The sequence below is a fragment of the Scardinius erythrophthalmus genome (genome assembly GCF_964197995.2).
Source record: "Scardinius erythrophthalmus genome assembly, chromosome: 2".
In the NCBI taxonomy this organism is placed as follows: Eukaryota; Metazoa; Chordata; class Actinopteri; order Cypriniformes; family Leuciscidae; genus Scardinius; species Scardinius erythrophthalmus.
Window position 1 is genome coordinate 67,748,055 of NC_138222.1, and position 21,938 is coordinate 67,769,992.

The 21,938-nt window shown below is 38.6% G+C and overlaps 1 protein-coding gene across 1 annotated transcript; it reads left to right on the forward strand.

Moving 5' to 3' along the window:
* Positions 1-371: 371 nt before the first annotated feature.
* On the forward strand, positions 372-10,169 carry LOC308705929 (C-type mannose receptor 2-like; the record flags this gene model as incomplete). The annotated part of the gene is made up of 4 exons (XM_081391241.1): positions 372-408; positions 501-857; positions 9,290-9,643; positions 9,808-10,169. The coding sequence occupies 4 exons, from the start codon at positions 372-374 to the stop codon at positions 10,167-10,169; spliced, it is 1,110 nt and encodes a 369-aa protein (XP_081247367.1).
* Positions 10,170-21,938: the final 11,769 nt, after the last annotated feature.

Sequence of the window (21,938 nt, forward strand, 5' to 3'; positions counted from 1 at the left end):
ATAAATATAGACATGAAAATATATATATGAAAATACAGAGGAAGACAAACACAAATAAGGAGGAAGTAAAATAGGAAAATTAGTTTTAGAGAAATAAACAAATGATGTGATGAGCTGAATGAGGGATGAGAGCAGATATAATAATAGCGTAGTGTAAATCTGCAGACAGAAACATCAGACTCAGGACAGAAACACACAACCTCTAAAGTAAGAACATGTTCATTCTTCACACACAATTACACTTTCAGATGTTAATATTGTCTCAATGATTGCTAAAACTGCTATTTTTATTTATTAATTATTTAATTTATTTTTAATAACATGATCATGATTTACTTGTTTGGAATTTTTAATGTGTTTCTTCCTCAGAAATGGACCAAACTCTATATTTGATTCTTCTTCTCATTGGTGAGTGTGTTTGTTGTATTATTTATGGTTTATAGTTTCATCAGGTTTGACCCTGTTATGAAAAGCATTAAATCAAACGCTCTCTTTCACAGCTCTCTGCTCCGTATCTGAATGTGTTCAGCGTCAGTATCACTTTATAAACGTGTTGAAGAACTGGACTGAAGCTCAGAGATTCTGCAGAGAGAATTACACAGATCTGGCCACCGTTGACAACATGAACGACATGAACGAGCTGAAGAAGAGTGTGAATGATGGAGGTGATCAGTTTGTCTGGATTGGGCTGAAGAGGACGGGTGTTGATAAATGGCAGTGGTCTTCAGGTGAACCTGCGCTCTATCTCAACTGGGCTACTGGACAACCTGAAGGCAGAGATTATTGTGCAATGATGTCAAATGGACAATTTCATGATTTTCCATGTAGTGATAATCATCATTTCATCTGCAACAACAGTGAGTGCAGCTATTTACAATTACAACAACCGTTCATTTATAGATGCACCATATACCAAATATGACGGCTTCAGAACATTTTCTACTAACACACACAGCATTAATTTATAAATTAAAGGTAGTGTAGGCAATTTCCGAGAGGCTAGCAATATCAAGCTAGCTTTGAAAGCATTAGATCCCACTCTCCCTTCTCCAGAAAGCCACGCATTCAGAACACATGAACACACACAGCAGAGTCGGCTAAGCATCAAGAGAGACAGTGTCAAATTACCTCATGACTCAAACCACATAACATTACAATAATAAATGATGTATTTATTAACAAAGTTCTGGAGGAGCACATTCAGATAATTAACACGAGTGGAGAGCACTCAGCAATCAGCTATAAGAGGTATATACACTCAGCAGTCTCACCTCAATTCATTGACAGTTTAGCAGCATCCCTCCACCACCCCTTCTCCACACTTCTAGTCCTGACCACTTTCATACGGGGGAGTACTCTGGGTTCGGGCCGAACTCCCCCCGGACAGCACGCCAAATACGCATTAAACTTTACTCACTCTAATTGTCTGTAAGTGTAAACTCGTGAATGAACATAAACAGCATACGGAGCTCTAGTTGTACCACCTGACTGCTGTAGATTCATTTCGGCGTTGACAGTGTTGACATAGAAACACATCAATCCGAGTCTGAGGACGTGAACAGCTCCGGGTTGTCATCTCATAATTACGGTTCCTCATGGTGTGAACGCAGCAGGAGCTCGTTGTTCTGGTTCACGAGGAACTGTAAAAGACACTGATGTGTTTGTGGTGCTCAGTGACTGTGTGTTTCTGCAAAGCCTTACAGAACGCGCTGATGATGTGTGACGTCTGCGCAGCAGGTGCATATGCAATGATTTATCAACATTAAAACAACACCAAGAATATCTTTTTTTTTCTGGTAGGCTAGTTTTTTATTTGCATATCTTAAGTGTAGAAAAATATATAAAGCCAGAGGTTTTGTAGACAAATGTGCAAATGTTTTAAATGTCGATTTTTGGGCTATGTGTATTATATTAAAAAAATGCTTAAAAAGAATAATACACAGACGTTGTGTAAACTGATAAACTGTTTGCAGATATTCTCTTTGTCAAGTATTCTTGGTCAAATTGTTTTTAAGCCAGATTACAAAACTACCACAAACCCCTATTGTTCCAAAAATGATAATTAAGGTAAATTAATTGACTCACTGTATTCAAATGAGTAATTACTGAGTATTATGAGTATTATTACTCACATCATCACTTTACCTCCTTTTGAGAATGCCACTAAAGTAAGCAGCCTTTTCATGATAAAATGCTGAACTGTTTTATCTTCAATCATGGAGGTCTGCGCAATCGGGCCTTTTTGTCTATGGTGCACACTAGGAATGTTTAGACCCCAATATTATTAGTATTATTTTTTAAAGAAGGTCTTAAACACTTTATTATCTTTTACTTCTATAGTTGTAGACTGAATTTAGTTTAAAGAAGATCTAGCCTACATTTCTCTTTTTCATTAATGGAGATATGGAAAATATGCCATGCTTTAGTTTAGTGGATGATTTCTGTCCCCTAGTGGAAAACAAAGACCTTTAAAAGAAAAATGACATAATGAAATGACCACTATAACCAGTAGATGGCAGCAGAGGAATCATTGCTCATACAGCGCTGCAAGTATGACGTGACTGTGTATGCCAACCGGCAGTTCGCAGCTCGCTGGTTCCCTCGACTAAAACCCAATAGGATTTGTGTTCACCACAGACATTATTTCAGCCATTTAACCAAAACCCCATTCAAAAAACCCATTGACTTCGGGGCGATGGAAACAGAAGTGCTAAAATGCTAAACTCTACACAGTGATCTCATACTTTTAGAACCACTATAGAACCACTCTATTTGATCTTGCCACTTCATAATGTAGTTCTTTTCATGATTTGTTTTTGGATTTATTATAAAATAGCTTTAATAACAAATTATTAATGCTAATAAGTAAATAATGCAAAAAAAAAATAATAATAATAATTAAACTGATTTTTAAACATTGCTAAAGGACACATGTGGAAAAAATCAGTATTAAATAAAATCTTTAAAGCTTCTAAAATTACCCAGACAACACAGACCTGTTTTCTTCTTCTGGTCTATGTTGCTGTGGGTCTGTTAGTCTGCATTTACACTACAGCACTAAATGCACAGGTCTACTTTGGCAAAGATTTTGTCCCGTCCATTGCTACGGTTATCACTGTCAATCACAGCAATTTCAGGAGTGACTGAGGAACAGTGTAACGGATTCATTCCCGTAATTATATATATTTTTTCTTGGCAATTTGGCTCCAGTTTTCATACTCTATGCTTAACCTATCCTGTTTTATAAAGTCCATTCCATTTCTGGCCTCACCCTCTGTGTGTGTGTGTGTGTGTGTGTCTGTGTCTGTGTCTGTGTGTTTATGTTTCCTCGGAAACTTACTTGAAATGAAATACTTCCATATTAATTAAAGTGTTTTCCTTACAAATTATATTATCAGCATGACAACTTGAGTAAATGTAACTGTGTAAAATATAATAATGTAATTATTGGGAGTCACGTGTGTACCTCAAGCGAGATGGCGGCTATCTAGATAAGCTCCTACCCACTCGTAATAATTAAATAATTTATGACGAAGTAGTTGACATTGTGTTAAAAAAAAATACTTTGAAAACGTTTATGATCCGGATGCTAAGAACTTAATCACGTTTTTGATTGTATCACGATGACTACAACATCCAAATATTTCAAAGAAGCAAACCGCATGGCGACCAGGCAGACCCCACCTTTAACGGACACTAAGGCAGCTTCGAGTCCCCCCGAAAAGCAGACTGACGCTAAAGTGAGCCTAGAGAAAGTTTTTGCTGAAGTTACTAAAATGAGTAAGACCCTTCAGGCAGTGGCAGCGGACACAATCGCCATTAAAGAGACGATGACGGAGCTAAAAGATACCGTGAACGGGCTGCAAGTTCGAATGGAGGAAGCGGAGTGCCGTATCTCACAAATGGAGGATGTGACAGAGAGGTTGGCGACAGATAAAGATGCTAAAGAAAAGAAGATAAACGCTTTGTGGGATCGTGTTCAAATGCTTGAAAACCATAGTAAGAGGAATAATGTAAGACTTGTGGGGCTGAAAGAGAAGTATGGAACGAACGGCACCTTGGAGAGATGTGTGAAGAAAGTTTTGAGTGAAGGCCTGGGGATCGACATGGAGGGCGAATTCGAAATTGAGAGAGCCCATCGAATACTGGCTCCCATGCCGAGTGAGGATCAACCGCCGAGACCGGTGCTGATCAGGTTTTTGAGGCAGTCAGCGCGGGAAAAGGTACTTCGAGCCGCGCGGGAGCACCGGGGAATCGAGTGGGAGGATGTTAAGCTATCCGTGTTTCCCGACATGACGAAGGAGCTGGCTGAAAAAAGAAAGACCTTTTTGCCTGCCAAGAAATCGCTTCAACAGCTAAACGTGAGATACACGCTTGCTTTCCCTGCTACCTTGAGATTTACTTGGAAAGGTAGAAACCGTAGTTTCACCAGCACGGAGGAAGCGGAGCGTTTCATCAGCACCTTACGCAATGATGGGTCATAAACAGGTACGCTGTATGCCCTTATAAGAACAGTGATGCGTTTGGACGATGAGGATTATATAAAAGTCAACCATGGGTGGAAATTAAACACGAGTGGGTTTTGAGCTCTATGGTATGCTGCCCGAGCAGCGTGCAGCTGGACAGTGACATTATGAGCTGCATGGGGGGTACCCCACGGACCAATAGGAGTTATTTTTCGTTGTTGCATGTTATATTTGCAACAATTTTTTTTATTTTGTTTTCAGGCTTTGGTTTAGAGACCAGGGACTGGTCAGAGCTCTCAGGTTCTGTTTTAAGGGAGCATTTTAAGTTACTTAATGGTGTTCGTTATTTTTTTTTTCAAATTTTTCATGAAAAAGGTTCGGTCATGACAAAGTTTACCACTAAAAATGTGTTATTGTATTTGCTAGACAGGAAGGTCTATAAATATACAACAGCGGGTTCCTTTGTGGTTGGAATTAATTTTATTTTATTTTACTTTACCCTTTCTCCTGATGTCGATACTTCATAGTGCACTATGGTGGGGAATCATATAATATGTGTGTCTTGGAACATAAAAGGCTGTGGGAGTCCTATAAAAAGAGGCAAAGTTATGACATATTTGAAACATAATAAGGTGGATATTGCATTTATTCAGGAAACACACTTTAAAGGGGAGGAGGCTCTAAAACTGAAGTATGGGTGGGTTGGACATGTATTTCATAGCTCCTTTTCCAGTAAGCGGAATGGGGTCGCCATACTAGTGAATAAGAAGCTAAATTTTGTTCTGACTGGTGAGGTCAGGGATGGTGAAGGGAGAATGGTGTGTATACAGGCTACGATAAATGGTACTGCTGTGGTGTTATGTAACATCTACGCTCCAAATATAGGGGATCCTCATTTTTTCTATGAATTAAATAAGAATTTAGGGGAAATGGATGGCCAAATAATACTAGCCGGAGATTTTAACCAAGTGTGGGATGCTTTTATAGATAAAAGTAAATGTAGTGACCAAACATATTCTAAAGACAGAACAGCAATTCATATGATGAGTGAGGATAATGGATTAGTGGATATTTGGCGTCTTGTGAATCCACGCGAGAGGGAATACACCTTTTATTCACATTGTCATAAATCCCACTCCAGAATTGATATGTTCTTGATCTCAAATACAATGACAAAGCATGTAACACATTGTAAAATAAATGCTATTGCCTTATCAGATCATGCTGCTGTGACGTTAGGCATTGATATTAATTGTGACAAAGAGCGAAATGGCAGATGGAGATTAAACACCTCACTGTTGTCTCATGAGGCCTTTAGTTTATCGTTAAAAGAAGATTTACAGTCTTTCTTCGAAATTAATACTGGTAGTACTGATAGAAGAGCAACTGAATGGGAAGCATCTAAGGCATATGTTAGAGGGAAGATAATAGGTTATGCTTCTAAAAGGAAAAGGGAGGATCGGGACAGAATACAGGAATTAGACAACAAAATTAAGAATCATGAAAAACAATTATCCCAATGTTTCTCAAATCAATTATATCAAGATATTTGTAAACTTAAATTTGAACTCCAGGAAATTTATAATAAAAAGGTGGAATATGCCTTATTCAGATTGGGAACGACTTTCTATGAGGAAGGGGAGAAAACTGGTAAATTGCTTGCTAGACAGCTGAAGCAAAAAAATACATGTAATTTGATATCAGCTATTAATAAAGGAAACAGAGTAGTAACGTCAACTAAGGAGATAAATGATGTTTTACAGAAGTTTTACAAAGATTTATATACAGCTGATATTAGTCCTAAACAAGAAGAATTGGATAGTTTTTTCTCCAAACTCAAAATGCCTAAATTGTCCTCAGAGGAGATGAATATGCTAGAAGGCCCAATAACAGAACTTGAAGTCAAAAAAGCTGTATCTATTATGAGGAATGGAAAGTCAGCAGGGCTAGATGGGCTCCCGGTCGAATATTATAAACAGTATATAGACTTACTTGCACCCACCTTAACAGAAGTATATAATGAGGCATATGCTACTGGATTTCTTCCCTCTTCTTTTAACGATGCTCTAATATCAGTGATTCTTAAGAAAGATAGGGATCCAACTGAACCCTCAAATTTTCGTCCAATAAGTTTGATTAATGTAGACTGCAAGATCCTGAGCAAAATTCTTGCGTTACGTTTAGAAAAGGTATTATCCAACATTATAAACCCTGATCAAGTTGGATTTATGATGAACAGGTCATCAACGGATAACATGAGAAGGTTACTCCATCTAATTTGGTTAAACAGAGAAAAGACTGACCCAATTGTTGCCCTCTCACTTGACGCAGAGAAGGCGTTCGATCGGGTTCAATGGGAATTTCTATTTACAACTTTGTCCAATTTTGGGTTTGGGCCCTGCTTCATAAAGTGGATTCAAACATTATATAAGACACCTAAGGCATGCGTGATCACCAATGGTAAAGTTTCTCCATCTTTTGACCTCACTAGGGGGACAAGACAGGGGTGTCCGCTATCGCCACTATTGTTTAATATCACACTGGAACCATTGGCAATTGCTGTTAGGACTAATGCAAACATTTCAGGCGTACAGGGAGGCAACAAAGAGCACAAATTGTTTTTATATGTCGACGACATTCTGGCCATGGTAAAAGATCCAGATAAGTCCTTACCCCACCTAATGGAGACAGTTCAATCCTATTCCAAAGTGTCTGGATATAAAATTAATTGGACAAAGTCAGAAGCTACGCCTATATCCGGAATATGCAACGCAAATATGGTAACTAAATTTGGCTTTAGATGGATCCCAAGAGGAATAAAATATTTGGGTATAAAGATATGTAGGGAGTTGGAAGAGATTCCTACCCAAAATCTGGCACCACTTCTACAAAACATAAAAAAATAACTTAGATAAATGGGGAAAAATTCAGCTAACTTTATGGGGAAAAGTAAATATAATTAAGATGGTGGTCTCCCCTCAAATTAACTATGTGCTGATGATGCTGCCGCTTTCAATACCACAGTTGATCTTTAACCAATATGATATAATGGTTAAACGTTTTCTATGGAATGGGAAAAGGCCTAGGATAAAGTTTAACAAATTATCTGCATCCCGTGATAAGGGAGGGTTGGGATTACCAGATCCTCGGCTCTATCAGATATCTTTTGAAATGGCCAAATTGGCCAAGCATTGGAACAATAATGCCCAATTAGACTGGGTTACTATTGAGAAAACCTTGTCACGGCCATACAACCCTATCGAGCACTTGTCTTAGTGTTTAGACACAACTACAAATCCTATCATGAAGCACTCAAGAGAGATTTGGGTGAAGATTCACAAGATGCATAAATTATCACAATGTAAACAACCATACTCTTCCCTATGGTATAATTCTACTATTTGTATTGGGAAATCACCCATATATTGGAAGAAATGGCATATGAACGGCTTGTGTACTGTGTCAGATTTGTTTGAAAAGGGTGTATTTATGTCTTATAATAATCTTGTACAGAAGTATAATTTAAAGGGGAAAGATCACTTCTGGAAATATCTTCAAATTAGGAATTGTGTTTCCACGAAAATTCAACACACAGACGGAAAGCATATCTTGGACTTCCTAACACTTCCTCATCCCCAACAAAAAGCCTCCGTATTTTATAGGACAACCAATCAGGTGCTCAGCAATGTCTGCACTAATTTAAAGACGATATGGGAAAAGGACATTGGGATTGTAATTGGGCTCGAAGAGTGGAAAAGAATTTTGTCAAACACAGGCAAATATGTTAGAGAGGCTAGAGGACAATTTACACAATATAAAATCATACATAGGTTTTATTTGACATCTCATAGACTCAATAGAATGGGTATGACAAATAATGATGTTTGTTGGAAATGTCAAAAGGATAGAGGTACTTTTATTCATTGTATCTGGGAATGTCCAATTATTCAACCTTTGTGGCAACAAACCTTAAATATTTTGAGCAAATGGCTTGGAACAACAATACCGTTATCACCAAGGTTGTGTCTATTAGGAGACAGGGAACAGATGCCAAATACTTCAAAGGGAGAGTTTGCAGTAATTATGGTGGGGGTCTCGGTGACGGCTAGAGTCATCCTGAAACACTGGAAAACTCCAGAAACCCCAGAGTTAAAAGAATGGGTCAACATAATGACCAAGACAGCCTCATACGAACGTTTGCTTTGCAAACTACATAATAAGAACAAAGCAGGGGTCCCGGTGGATATTCCAGTTTGGGAAGATTTTTGGTCCTTTGTGATGCTGTCTTTACATGTGAAACAATAATTTTTTTTATTTTATTTATATATATATATATATATATATATATATATATATATATATATATATATATATATATATATATATATATATTTTTTTTTTTTTTATTATTATTATTATTATTATTTATTTATTTATTTTTCATTATTATAATCAATGTAATTTTCATTTATTTATTTTCTCTGACCATTTGTTAATACATCTACTTCTGTTAAGTTCAACCACTGTAATATTCTGGCCTTGCAAGCAGTATTGATACATGTATTGTCATGTACTGGATGAAAAGAATAAAAACTTGAATTACAAAAAAAAAAATAATGTAATTATTGTATGTAATTCATGTAATGTGTTAGTGAATATAGAACAGACTGTGGATAAATGTCACACTTTCAATGTTGAGTCAATTTCTGTATAGAATTTTTTTTATGAAAAAAGTCCAGTTCAAAAAAAAAAAAAAAAGAAAGAAGAAAAAAAAAAGGAACAAACTGATTGTTTTGTTGTTGTTGTTGTTTTTTTTCTTAAAGTGAACACAGGACTCGTCTTTGTCAATCAGACGATGAACTGGAGAGACGCTCAGAGTTACTGCAGACAGAATCACACTGATCTGGTCAGTGTGAGGAACCAGGATGAGAATCAACAGATTCAGGATTTCATTAATGGTCTTCAGTTATCTGGATCATGGATCTGGATCGGTCTGTTCAGAGTCAGAGACTCATGGCAGTGGTCAGATCAGAGTGACTCCTCTTTCAGATACTGGAAGACTGGTGAACCTAATAATGCTGGAGGAAATGAAAACTGTGCAGTGATCAGACCGAACGCTCAGGGTCAATGGCATGACATCTCATGCAACAACCAATTTCCTTTTGTGTGTCATGAAGGTGAGCAGATCCTCACAAACACACACAATCCATCCATCACCTCCAGATATCTTAAAGTTCACGCTACATGTCTGACATGACAGATTCCTCCACAGTGTTTGTTCTGCATGTTGTTTTTGATCAGTCTCTCTCTAGTTTTTGCTTGTGGTTTGTTTTGTGTCCAGATAAACTGATTCTGATCAACGAGACTCTGACGTGGCCTGAAGCTCTGAGATACTGCAGACAGAATTATACGGATCTGGTCTCGGTTCATTCAGTCGAGATGCAGGAGGAGGTGATGAATGTGGTTAAACGTGCGTCTACTGAGGCGGTGTGGTTGGGTTTACACAACTACTGCCAAATGGACATGTGGCTCTGGTTGAGCGGAGAGATGGTGTGCTATCAGAACTGGGCTCCGGGGAACGGAACGACACCGGAAAACTGCAGCCTTACGAAGAGAAAAGGAGCAGTTCAGTCTGGAGGAGATCAGCGCTGGATCAGCCTTCCTGAGACTCACAAACTCAACTTCATCTGCAGCAGATCTTAGGAGTGAGAAGACGTCAGTGTTTGTGTGTTTACTTACATTCACTGTTTTCATTCTTTACTTTTCTTATTTACTTTCATGTTTATTTTTTTCGTTCAGTAATTTCTGAATGAATCTTCTATTTATATTTTAATAGTAATATTTCTCTGTGTTAATTATCATAACATAATCTGATCTTATTAAAGTTTTCTGACATCATTGAATATTATATAGATGTCTAAAATACTAACACAATATATGTGTGTTTTAAGAATCTCTTTGCATATCTGGTATATTTATGTGTCTATGTTTTTCACTAATCTTATCTGTATCAGTAACTGTTGAATATGATTCTGTGAGCAGCAGATCTTAAGAATAATCATTATTTGTGTCTCAGGAGAATTAAATTTGGTTTATTCTTAGAAAGGCAGAAGTGAAGTGATGTCACAATAAACTGTCAAATAAATAGTAATAAATATGTAAAATGTATATGTGATTGTTGGTGTGTTTGGTTGATATTTAGGATATGATGTCACTTACAAAACATGCATATTTCAGTTTCCTGGAATAAATTAGTGGTGTGAATCTTTGCGTCGACAGCGAATCGATTTGATTCATGATTCATAGTTTTTCGATTCAGGAGCAATTTTTGCAAATTCAGAATGATTAGATTTGAGGCGATTTACAATGAGATACAATTCAATTAATGATTCGATTCTGAATTTCTAAAGTGCATTCATAAAATTATGTAAATGCTTTTCTCTTAATGTGTCTTAGTCATGGTGTGAATCACAGAAACCTTCAGTGGGTCCGAGAGTCAAAATCAAAACCCTTTTTTACATTGATAGATCATGTTAGTTATTAATGACGCGACATCACTTTATTTTATTAGCCAGACTTCTACATGTCTAATAATTGGAACCTTTATTTGTCCATAAAGCTTCATTTATTATCTTCTTATTTGTAAAACAAACCAGTTGAGTTTTTGCCACTGATAGTCTGAAACTCCATTTATTAACCCAATTTCAACTGTCTGTCTGACTTTGGTTACATGTTTGATGTTACAACCCATATTGCCTGTAATCTGCATACAGTGGTCTCATATCTTCCTTTATTTGCTGAAAAAGTTGATCATTATGTTGAACAATGTCATAGAGCATACACTACCTTGTGGTGTACCATTATCTATTGTATATATTTTCCAACAAGGTGTTCCCACTCAATTGGACGCACCAATAGTCAATGTTTTTACTATCTACTGAGACTTACAGGAATTGGACACAAGAACATGTTATGGGCGGAAGGAACATGATCGGGTCATTCCCTCTGACAGTGAGCTTGAGGAGAGTCAGGAAGAGAAGGTCCCTGAATCAGGCAAGAGACTGTTGGGAGGTCAGGGGTCAGTCAGTATGCATGTGTATTTGGTTTATATATTTATATGAAATGCGAGAAACATTTATACATGATGTATTAGATGCAATTAGTAGTAGTTTGTTTATTTGATTGTTTGTGATTGGTTGGACACATTTTATGATGAATATATTATCAGGGACCCCCAAGCTCCCCAAAAAGGGGGTGAACTTTTTTCCCCTCACAAAAAAACAAAACAAAAAAACATGTTCATTTATTCTCAAAAATGATAATAGTGGGAAGGGTAGTTTAGAGGTGAGATCTTTCATCACTTCTAAACAACCCTTTCTCACTGCCATCTTTTTAGAGAAGAAATTAACATGGTTCTGGATTTCTAAAAGAGGGAAGTCAATGAAAATTACACAGACATTCTGTGAATCTTTGATCTTGTGATGATATTTTGAGGTTTATGAAACTAAAGATGCAGATCATGCATAAATGTTTCCTCTACTCCGGTTAAAACCACAGAGCAGAAACAGAGCAGAAGTCAAACCACAACTATGAGCTCAACTCTATTATTAGGCCTGAAGAAATGAGTTGCATGACCTCTGTTTGGCTCGAGGTCATGGTGCAAAGAACCCTAGGTTGATTTTACTCCGAACCATCCCTTTAAACAGTCATTTTCGCACTACAAGTGTAACGGAGTTAAAAAGAACATTAATTATAATGATATTAATGGATGTTGAATTCCATGAAATTAGAAGGTAAATTTAAATCAAAAGGTATTTTGGTGCCCCCTAGTGGTTAATGCATTGCAGACATTCATTATTTGTTATATATTGTTTTTCAGATGTAAACATTTGTAGTGATTATATCAACAAATGTGCAGTGAGTTGGATGGGTTTATATATGTATATATATTTTAAACTTTTATTTAACTAGGAAAGTCACATTGAGGTTAAAACCTCTTTTACAAGTGAGTCAAGACAGGGTCAGATAGCAGGATTAAACAGATAACAAACCACAGACAAAACCAACATCATCAATAAATACAACGAAGAATACAGCAGCATAAACATTTAGGTATTACCTAATACCCTATATAATACTGTTCACAGAAACGACATTAATAAAATTATTTTAATAATGAATTTAAGTGGAAGTGGAATTATCAAAACATCTGCATTTAGCAATGACCAATTCTTTTATTCTATGTTTATAATCATTTAAAGAGATGATTTCATTATATGTCCGATGGAGACCTTGTTGAGTACTTATCGTTGTGCCTCGTGACTCATGCGGTGAAATTAACGTGCTACTACTGATGCAACATCAGATAGCTTAATGGAATACACACAGCAGAGGTGGGAGTAAGTCACACATGTGCAAGTCACAAGCAAGTCTCAAGTCTTAACCTTCAAGTCTCAAGCAAGTCCAAGTCAATTTTGTAAAAAGCAAGTCAAGTCAAGTCACTGCTTTATGTCAAGCAAGTCAAGTCAAGTCGTAGCTTGGGTCACAAGTCACGGCAAGTCATACAAACGTTTGATGATTTCACAGAATTTATATATTAAAATAAGTTAAAACTACATAAGTTGTGGACTATGGTTTTATTTGCAACATTTTTTTAAATATGCATTTCCACATACAGCTGAGTGGTTAAAAATCTAAAAAAAGAAATAAAATTTCAATCTACATAGCCTAAAATGTAAATGTAACTGAAATTAGACCAACATTAAAGCATGAAAAAATATATATGCCTCAAACATCGCAGAAGACCATTAAAAGATATTAAGCAATTCACAATTCAAGTATAATTGTTCCTATGCCACCAAATGGCATTCTTCAAACTGGCATCCCCTTATGGAACATGAACACATCCTTAACAACAAGTTAGATCTTTCCTTTTTAACAAAAGAATAACAAGAAAAAAAACAGTAATAATTGAATTGACACAAAACTTACACCTGTCAATCAGGTGGATTGACTATTGTACATTATTAATCTGTGTGAGTGAGTGATTTATTAATATTTGTGAATGATGTGTGTGCATGTGTATGAGTGAAAGGTGTATTGTTTGCATGTCCATGGTTGTGTTTGACTTTCTCTCTCTGTGTGTGTGTGTGTGTGTGTGTGTGTGTGTGTGTGTGTGTGTGTGTGTGTGTGTGTGTGAGAGAGAGAGAGAGAGAGAGAGGTGATTTGATTGAGTGTGATTGATTCATTAATATTTGTGAGTGAATGTGTGTGTGTGTGTGTGTGTGTGTGTGTGTGTGTATGAGTGAAGAGTGTATTGTTTGTTTGCATGTGTGCATGGTTGTGCTTGCAAGTTTGAATTTTTGTTTTGTTTATTTGTGTATGTGTATTTGTGTATAGGTTCGAAAGTCTGTATGTTTTTTTTTTCTTTGTGTGTAGGTGTCTTTTTACAATCTTTTATGTGCATCCCCAAAAACTATCCAATTATTAGTCACTGTACACATGCTATTATGCTATTAAAGGACAACTCCGGCGCAAAATGAACCTGGGGTGTAATAACACATGGGAACCGAGTCGACCGTTCTCTGGGATTTGTTTTCATGATAATCGAATGTAAAGAGTTTTATCTCTAAAAACTGATTAGCTTATAACGCTAGTGTATGGGGCATAGAGTAAGTAAAAAGAAATCGCTAGTTAATACCACTAACAAGGCTCAAAATAGCCTCACACTAACACAGTAGCATAATGAGGGTGCTTGTTAGTGGTATTAACTAGCGATTTCTTTTTACTTACTCTGTGCCCCATACACTAGCGTTATAAGCTAATCAGTTTTTAGAGATAAAACTCTTTACATTCGATTATCATGAAAACAAATCCCAGAGAACGGTAGACTCTGTACCAATGTGTTATTAATTATTATTAAATTACAGTTACATTTTTTTTATATTTCTTTTAACATTCAAGTCAACCCTGGGATAGCAGACTATATTGGTAGCATATAACTAGACAGTACAAAGGGATGTATGCAGGTAAGAAAAACTGGAATATGGCTTATTTTAACATATTAATCCAATTTTAATTTTCCAGAAATGTTTTGTTTTTCGCTGTGCTTTTGTATGTATGGGATTATTCAGATCATAAAAAAATCATTAATCCAAGGCACTCGAATATTATTAAAAATATATAGAAAGCATTTATTTCATCATGGCTTTAATATTTTAAAATCAGGTGACAAGTAGCTACTTGCACACCTATGCGTTGCGGCTAATGAGCCTTCGTCAGGGTGTGTGACCTTAAGCCCCTTTCACACAGAGATTCCGGAAAATACACGGATTAAGTGACCCGAGATTTGACTCGGGTTAGTTTGATTTAGGTTCATTCACACTGCCAGTGATTTTCCGGAATAAGAGAGTGCGTTCACACACAACCCGTAAAAATCCCGTAAAGACATGTGACATCGATGTGACTTTAATGTCTCAGCAGCGTCTTAAGTTTGCTTATGAGCTGTGATTTCTCTCTCGAGAAACCATGCTTGAGCATTTTTTTCCTCTCTGATTCGATCATAAACTTGCGCATTACATACCGTTTCACAGCTGGCGAACGATCCCGCGCTTCAGCGTCATCACTACAACACGCGGCTTTTGTTCACACAGCGCGTTCCTGCTGCGTCACGTGATTGTTGCGGTGCGTTCAAATACAGATATTTATTTTTAAAAAGACAAGTTATTTCGAGTCATTTACCTCAAGTCCGAGTCAAGTCTCAAGTCATGAATATCAAGTCAAAGTCAAGTCAAGTCTTTTATTAATATTTGTCAAGCAAGTCTCAAGTCCTAAAATTTGCGACTTAAGTCTGACTCGAGTCAAGTCATTGACTCGAGTCCCCCATCTCTGACACACAGTCACCCTCATTTTATGTTTTTCTTATTTCAGTGGTTTATGTCTGCAGTTATTACGCCCCCCCCCCCCCCCCTCTAGGGGAATATAAAACACTACAGAGGCGCAATAAATAATTAGTTGGGTTGTGGAAAGGAATCCCAGCACGCATCACTCCGGTCGATAATCAACTACAAAAACACAGATGTAGCAAAAGATAATAAATTTATTGTAGAGTGATGAATGAAAAGAGCATCTCTTCAGGGTGTCCCAAAGGCCAAAACAACAAACAAAACGAATAAACAGAGAAAAAGAAGAAACATAACTAACCTAATCGAATATCAAAAGAAAATACATTTAACTAACCTGACTCCCTGTCAAAAAACAGAGATCAAACGGTTTAGAAATAAATAAGGCAGGACACCCCTACACGCTCCACTCTACTATGGTCTTAAAAAGGACCAGTTCAGACATTACCACACGGTGTAGCTGGTGGCATGGACATAACAAACAATTCAAAAGATAATATACACATCTGGTCACTTAAACTATAGTAAATCACTAATACGAAACAAGGTTGATCATCGGCCGGAGGAGGGATTCCGGAGCTCTCAACCCACGTGCGACCGGACCAAAGTGAGCTCTCAGACGAGTGCCAGCAGCGTCCTTATGAAGGCGACGCCCCAACTAGACGACCAATGGCCTTCTTTCAGCTCCTCATGAGATCACCTGCTTGTAATCAAAAGAAAACACGGAACAAAACGAATGAAAACAGCAATAAAACAATGAACAAAACACAGGTCGTAACACTCTCACACACAAAGAATCTACATACAATACAGTACAGTAGATTTACTCAGAATTTAACGACCTGGATAAGGCATCAGCCAACACGTTATCTTTGCCTTTCTTAAAACGGATTTCCAAATTAAAATCCTGAACGAAGAGAGACCAGCGCATAATTCGTTGGTTTGAGTTCTTCATGCGAGATATAAAAACTAATGGGTTATGACCCGTATGTACAACCACCGGCATAGAACTAGAGCCAATATATACCTCAAAGTGTTGTAAGGCCATTAAAAAGGCTAACGCCTCCTTCTCAATGGTGCTGTAGTTTAGCTGATGTTTCAGGAATTTCTTTGAAAAATACCCAACAGGATGCTCTATCCCATTTTCATCATCCTGTAGAAGAACGGCACCGCCACCAGTAGCACTTGCATCCACATCTAGCTTAAATGCACATGAATAGTTTGGAGCCGTTAAAACAGGACTACTACTCAAAAGAGTTTTTACAGAATCGAATGCAGTCTGACATTCCTCAGTCCACTCAAAACTTTGTGATGCTCGAAGCAAATTTGTGAGAGGTAGCACGACATCTGAGAAGTTTTTACAAAATCCCCGATAATAGCCAGACATTCCCAAGAATCTCCTGAGTTCACGTTTCGTACGGGGCACTGCAAATTCTGTAATAGCTTGCACTTTCAAGGCAACCGGTCGAACCTGCCCTTGCCCCACCTGTTTCCCTAGGTAGGTAATCGTCGCTCTGCCGAACTCACACTTAGCTAAATTAAGAGTGAGAGATGCATCCAGCAAACGGCTAAACACAGTGCCCAATGTTATCAAGTGTTCATCCCATGTGTTAGAGTAAACAACAATATCATCGAGGTAGGCTTTACAGTTTGAGACACCGCCCAGCACTAAACGCATCAAACGCTGGAACGTTGCCGGCGCGTTGCGCAATCCAAACGCCATCACCCTGTAATTAAGGAAATCGTCCGGTGTCACGAAGGCAGATATTTCTGCCGCGCGCTCCGTCAAGGGAACTTGCCAATACCCCTTTAACATGTCAAGTTTTGTAACGAAGCGCGCAGAACCTACGTGATCGATGCAATCCTCCATAAGCGGGAGAGGGAACGAATCTGGCTTCGTCACGGCATTTACTCTTCTATAATCCGTGCAGAACCGTTGAGTTCCATCCGTTTTCGGAACTAATAAGCAGGGTGAACTCCAGGCGCTGAAACTCGGAACTGCAAATCCATTTGTAACTAAATATTTTACCTCGGCCTCCATAACTTTACGTTTAACTGGATTCACTTTGTAAGCACGTTGCTTAATCGGTGAATGATCACCTACGTCAATATCATGCTTCAGTACTTGAGTGCGGGTAGGAACGTCTGAAAATAACCCCAAAGATGAATTAATCAACTTTACTATATCAGTACGCTGAGAGTCAGATAAATGCGCCAGATGAGAGTTTAAATTCTCCAAAATCATGGAATTATCCAATCTGCCACCCAACATCAGGGTACTCTGTAGATGCAGTCCATCTTCATCAACATCACTGTCAGAAGCAATCACGATCAAGGCAACTGGAGTGATAACAGAGGTTTTTAACTCCATATCTTCCCCACGACTCACATACAGCTTCAGCATGTTTACATGACACACGCGAGTTTTTCTTTGCCGATCGGGAGTCCGAACAACATAATTCGTCTCATTCAGCTTCTTATCAATGACATACGGACCAGAAAATCTAGCCTGTAATGCAGCACCCTGGATTGGCAATAAAACCAAGACCCTGTCCCCCTCAGAGAACAAACGAGAAACAGCATTCTTGTCAAAACGCTCCTTCATTTTCACCTGGGTTCTTTCCAATGCGGTCTGAGCCATTTTACAAGCGTTATGCAATCGCTCTCTAAAAGAACTGACATAGTCCAGTAAATTACAATCCGATTGTTGCTCAGTCAGCCAGTTCTCTCTCAACATTTTGAGTGGGCCCCTTACCGTGTGTCCAAAAACTAATTCTGCAGGACTAAATCCTAATGACTCCTGAACACTTTCACGGAAGGCAAACATAAGAAAAGGCAACCCCTCATCCCAGTCTTTCTCTGACTCGGCACAATATTTACCCAGCATGGACTTCAAGGTTTGGTGGAACCTTTCGAGAGCACCTTGGGACTCTGGGTGATAGGCACTAGATGTAATGTGCTTAATTTTCAGTTGGAACAGTACCTGTTTAAATAATCGTGACATAAAATTAGTCCCCTGATCCGTTTGGATCACCTGTGGAAAGCCAAAGGTAGAGAAGAACGTGATTAGGGCTTTCACCACAGCCTTCGCTTTTAATGAACGCAACGGGACTGCCTCCGGATAGCGAGTTGTCGCGCACATAAGCGTAAGCAGATAAACATGTCCAGATCTTGTTCGCGGTAACGGTCCAACACAGTCCAAGATTACTCGTGCAAAAGGCTCTCCCATGACAGGAATAGGTTTGAGTGGTGCAGGATGTATAATCTGGTTAGGTTTTCCTACGACCTGACACACGTGGCACGAGCGACAATACCGCGCAACATCAGATTTAATGCCAGGCCAGAAAAAAAAAACGCAAAATGCGAGAATAGGTTTTAGTAATACCCAGATGTCCTGCTACATTATCATGGGCCACACTCAGAACTTGTTTTCGAAAACATTTAGGCACAACCAGTTGAAAAACAATATCCCAACCTGAACCATCAGACCCTGCTGGAGTCCACTTTCTCTTTAACACCTCGTTGTCCCAAAAATAACCTATCGATTTATTCTCAATCTCCTTCAAATTAAACGCTCCATTCCTGCAACGCAACAAAGTAGGGTCTTTTTTCTGTTCAGCAGAAATCACATCTTTATTAATGGACAACGACAGATCAGCTGATTCTAGTTCAGCACCACTAGTCGCGGACAGCGACTCGGGATCAGACAGCTCAGGTTGTACAATGCGAACTTCACCTTTAACTTGGTCCTCAGCTGCCAAAAAGGTATCCGAAATATCAATCGACTCACCAAATTTACGCGCTTGAGCCCGCGTAACTACACACGCCGCAAACACTGAAGGAAACTCTGATGCCAACTCACCGGAAGTAACAGAATCATACATGGGATTTTCAATGACCTCGGGAAATGGGAGTACTTTCCCTCCAGCGAGATCATTACCTATAATTAAGGCCACACCATTCACAGGTAACTTGTGCCACACCGCCAATTTTACACAACCTGTTACTAAACCGGATCGAATGTACACATTATGTAACGGTACTTTCAACACCCCCAACTCAATTCCTTGAATGAGAACATCAGATCCACAATAACTTTTCTCAGAAAATGGCAACATGCTAGCCAGCACAAACGACTGATTGGCCCCTGTATCCCGCAACATAGTTACAGGAACTAAGTCTCGCTCAGATCCACTAAGAGAAATCATCCCCTGACACACAAAAGGATCATACGCGGCATCAATATTCGAACTAAATTGACTGCCAATTTTCTTAACAAAACCAACACTTTTGGCTGACTTCCCTTTATTTTTATTTTTCAGTGAAGGGCAATTCGCAATCAAATGACCAAGTTCGTGGCAGTAGAAACATTCACGGCCTTCAACTGGCATTGTTTGTTTAGGCAAACCTACTTTCGAAATTTTAGCGTTTTTCTCTGAGGACGGAGAATTAAATTCACGACGTACAACAAACGCATTTTTATGAGTCAGAGTAAACTCATCTGCACAGACGGCAGCCTCGGCAAGAGTCAAAACTCTCTTTTCGTTCAAATAGACAACAACTCTGTCTGGCAACGAATTTTTAAAATCTTCAATCAAAATCAACTCACGGAGATTTTCAAAATTAACGACTCTGCTGGAATGACACCATCTATCAAAAAGCACCGTTTTCTCCCGTGCATATTCCACATAAGTTTGAGAGGCATTTTTAACATGTGCACGAAACTTCTGCCTATACGCCTCTGGCACTAATTTGTACGCCCTCAGTACCGCACTTTTCAGTTTATCATAGTCTAAACTATCACTCACAGATAGGGTAGAACAAACCTCTTGGGCTTTCCCAGTTAATTTACACTGTATCAAAAGAGACCAAACCTCTCTCGGCCAGCGCAACGCAGCAGCTATACGCTCAAATGCGCCAAAGTATGAATCTACCTCACTATCTCTAAATGCAGGCACTAAGGTTAGATGACGACTAACATCGAAATCTGTAGGGTGACTAGGAGCCACAGACAAAGGCACAGAGGGTGAGTGATAGTCAACACTAGTAGAGGGTACATCAAAATGAGTCTTAACCGAACTGGAACGACGATCATCAGCATGCGTTTCTAGTTCGCACTGCCTAAAACGTAACAATTGAGTGGTGTGTTCCTGACGTTTTATTTCAAGATCTAATTGCTTTAACTGAATAGCTAGTTTTAAATCCTCCGAGTTTACACCACTAAGTGAGCGCAACACGGGATCTGAACTAGCAACATCAACGCCATCTTCATCAGTTACCTCAACGTTAGAACTAGAATGCAAAATACCCTGCTCAATCAGTCCAGCTTGAATTACGTCTCTCAGTTCCTTCTTTCTATCAGTTTTAACAATCGCAATATCATAGAAATCGGCGATTAAATATAAATCAATTTTCCGACAGGACTCCAAAACATCACGTGAAGGAGCCCGTCTAAACGCCTCAATACTAAATTCCATCTATTAACCTACCACTTCCCCACTACGCAAAAAAAACTACGCCAATCAAAACAAAAAAAATATATATAAATGGTACTCACCAGCAAAGCCGAAAACGTCTCAATTTGGATCGGGCAAATTTCCAAATCAAACAAATAGAATTGGACGGACGAGCCCCCAATTATTACGCCCCCCCCCCCCCTCTAGGGGAATATAAAACACTACAGAGGCGCAATAAATAATTAGTTGGGTTGTGGAAAGGAATCCCAGCACGCATCACTCCGGTCGATAATCAACTACAAAAACACAGATGTAGCAAAAGATAATAAATTTATTGTAGAGTGATGAATGAAAAGAGCATCTATTCAGGGTGTCCCAAAGGCCAAAACAACAAACAAAACGAATAAACAGAGAAAAAGAAGAAACATAACTAACCTAATCGAATATCAAAAGAAAATACATTTAACTAACCTGACTCCCTGTCAAAAAACAGAGATCAAACGGTTTAGAAATAAATAAGGCAGGACACCCCTACACGCTCCACTCTACTATGGTCTTAAAAAGGACCAGTTCAGACATTACCACACGGTGTAGCTGGTGGCATGGACATAACAAACAATTCAAAAGATAATATACACATCTGGTCACTTAAACTATAGTAAATCACTAATACGAAACAAGGTTGATCATCGGCCGGAGGAGGGATTCCGGAGCTCTCAACCCACGTGCGACCGGACCAAAGTGAGCTCTCAGACGAGTGCCAGCAGCGTCCTTATGAAGGCGACGCCCCAACTAGACGACCAATGGCCTTCTTTCAGCTCCTCATGAGATCACCTGCTTGTAATCAAAAGAAAACACGGAACAAAACGAATGAAAACAGCAATAAAACAATGAACAAAACACAGGTCGTAACAGCAGTGTTATCACCCTGTCTAATAATACATTTTGATGTATTTCTCAGACACGAATATCATTGCTGCGGAGAATAAAAGAAAGAACAGACAACCAGAGTCTTGTGTGCGTCGTCCATTTGAAATTTGTGACGGTTGTGTGGGATGTGTTAAGGCCACATTGGGGACAACAATCGTCACCCAAGCAGCTGCTAAAGTGACTAC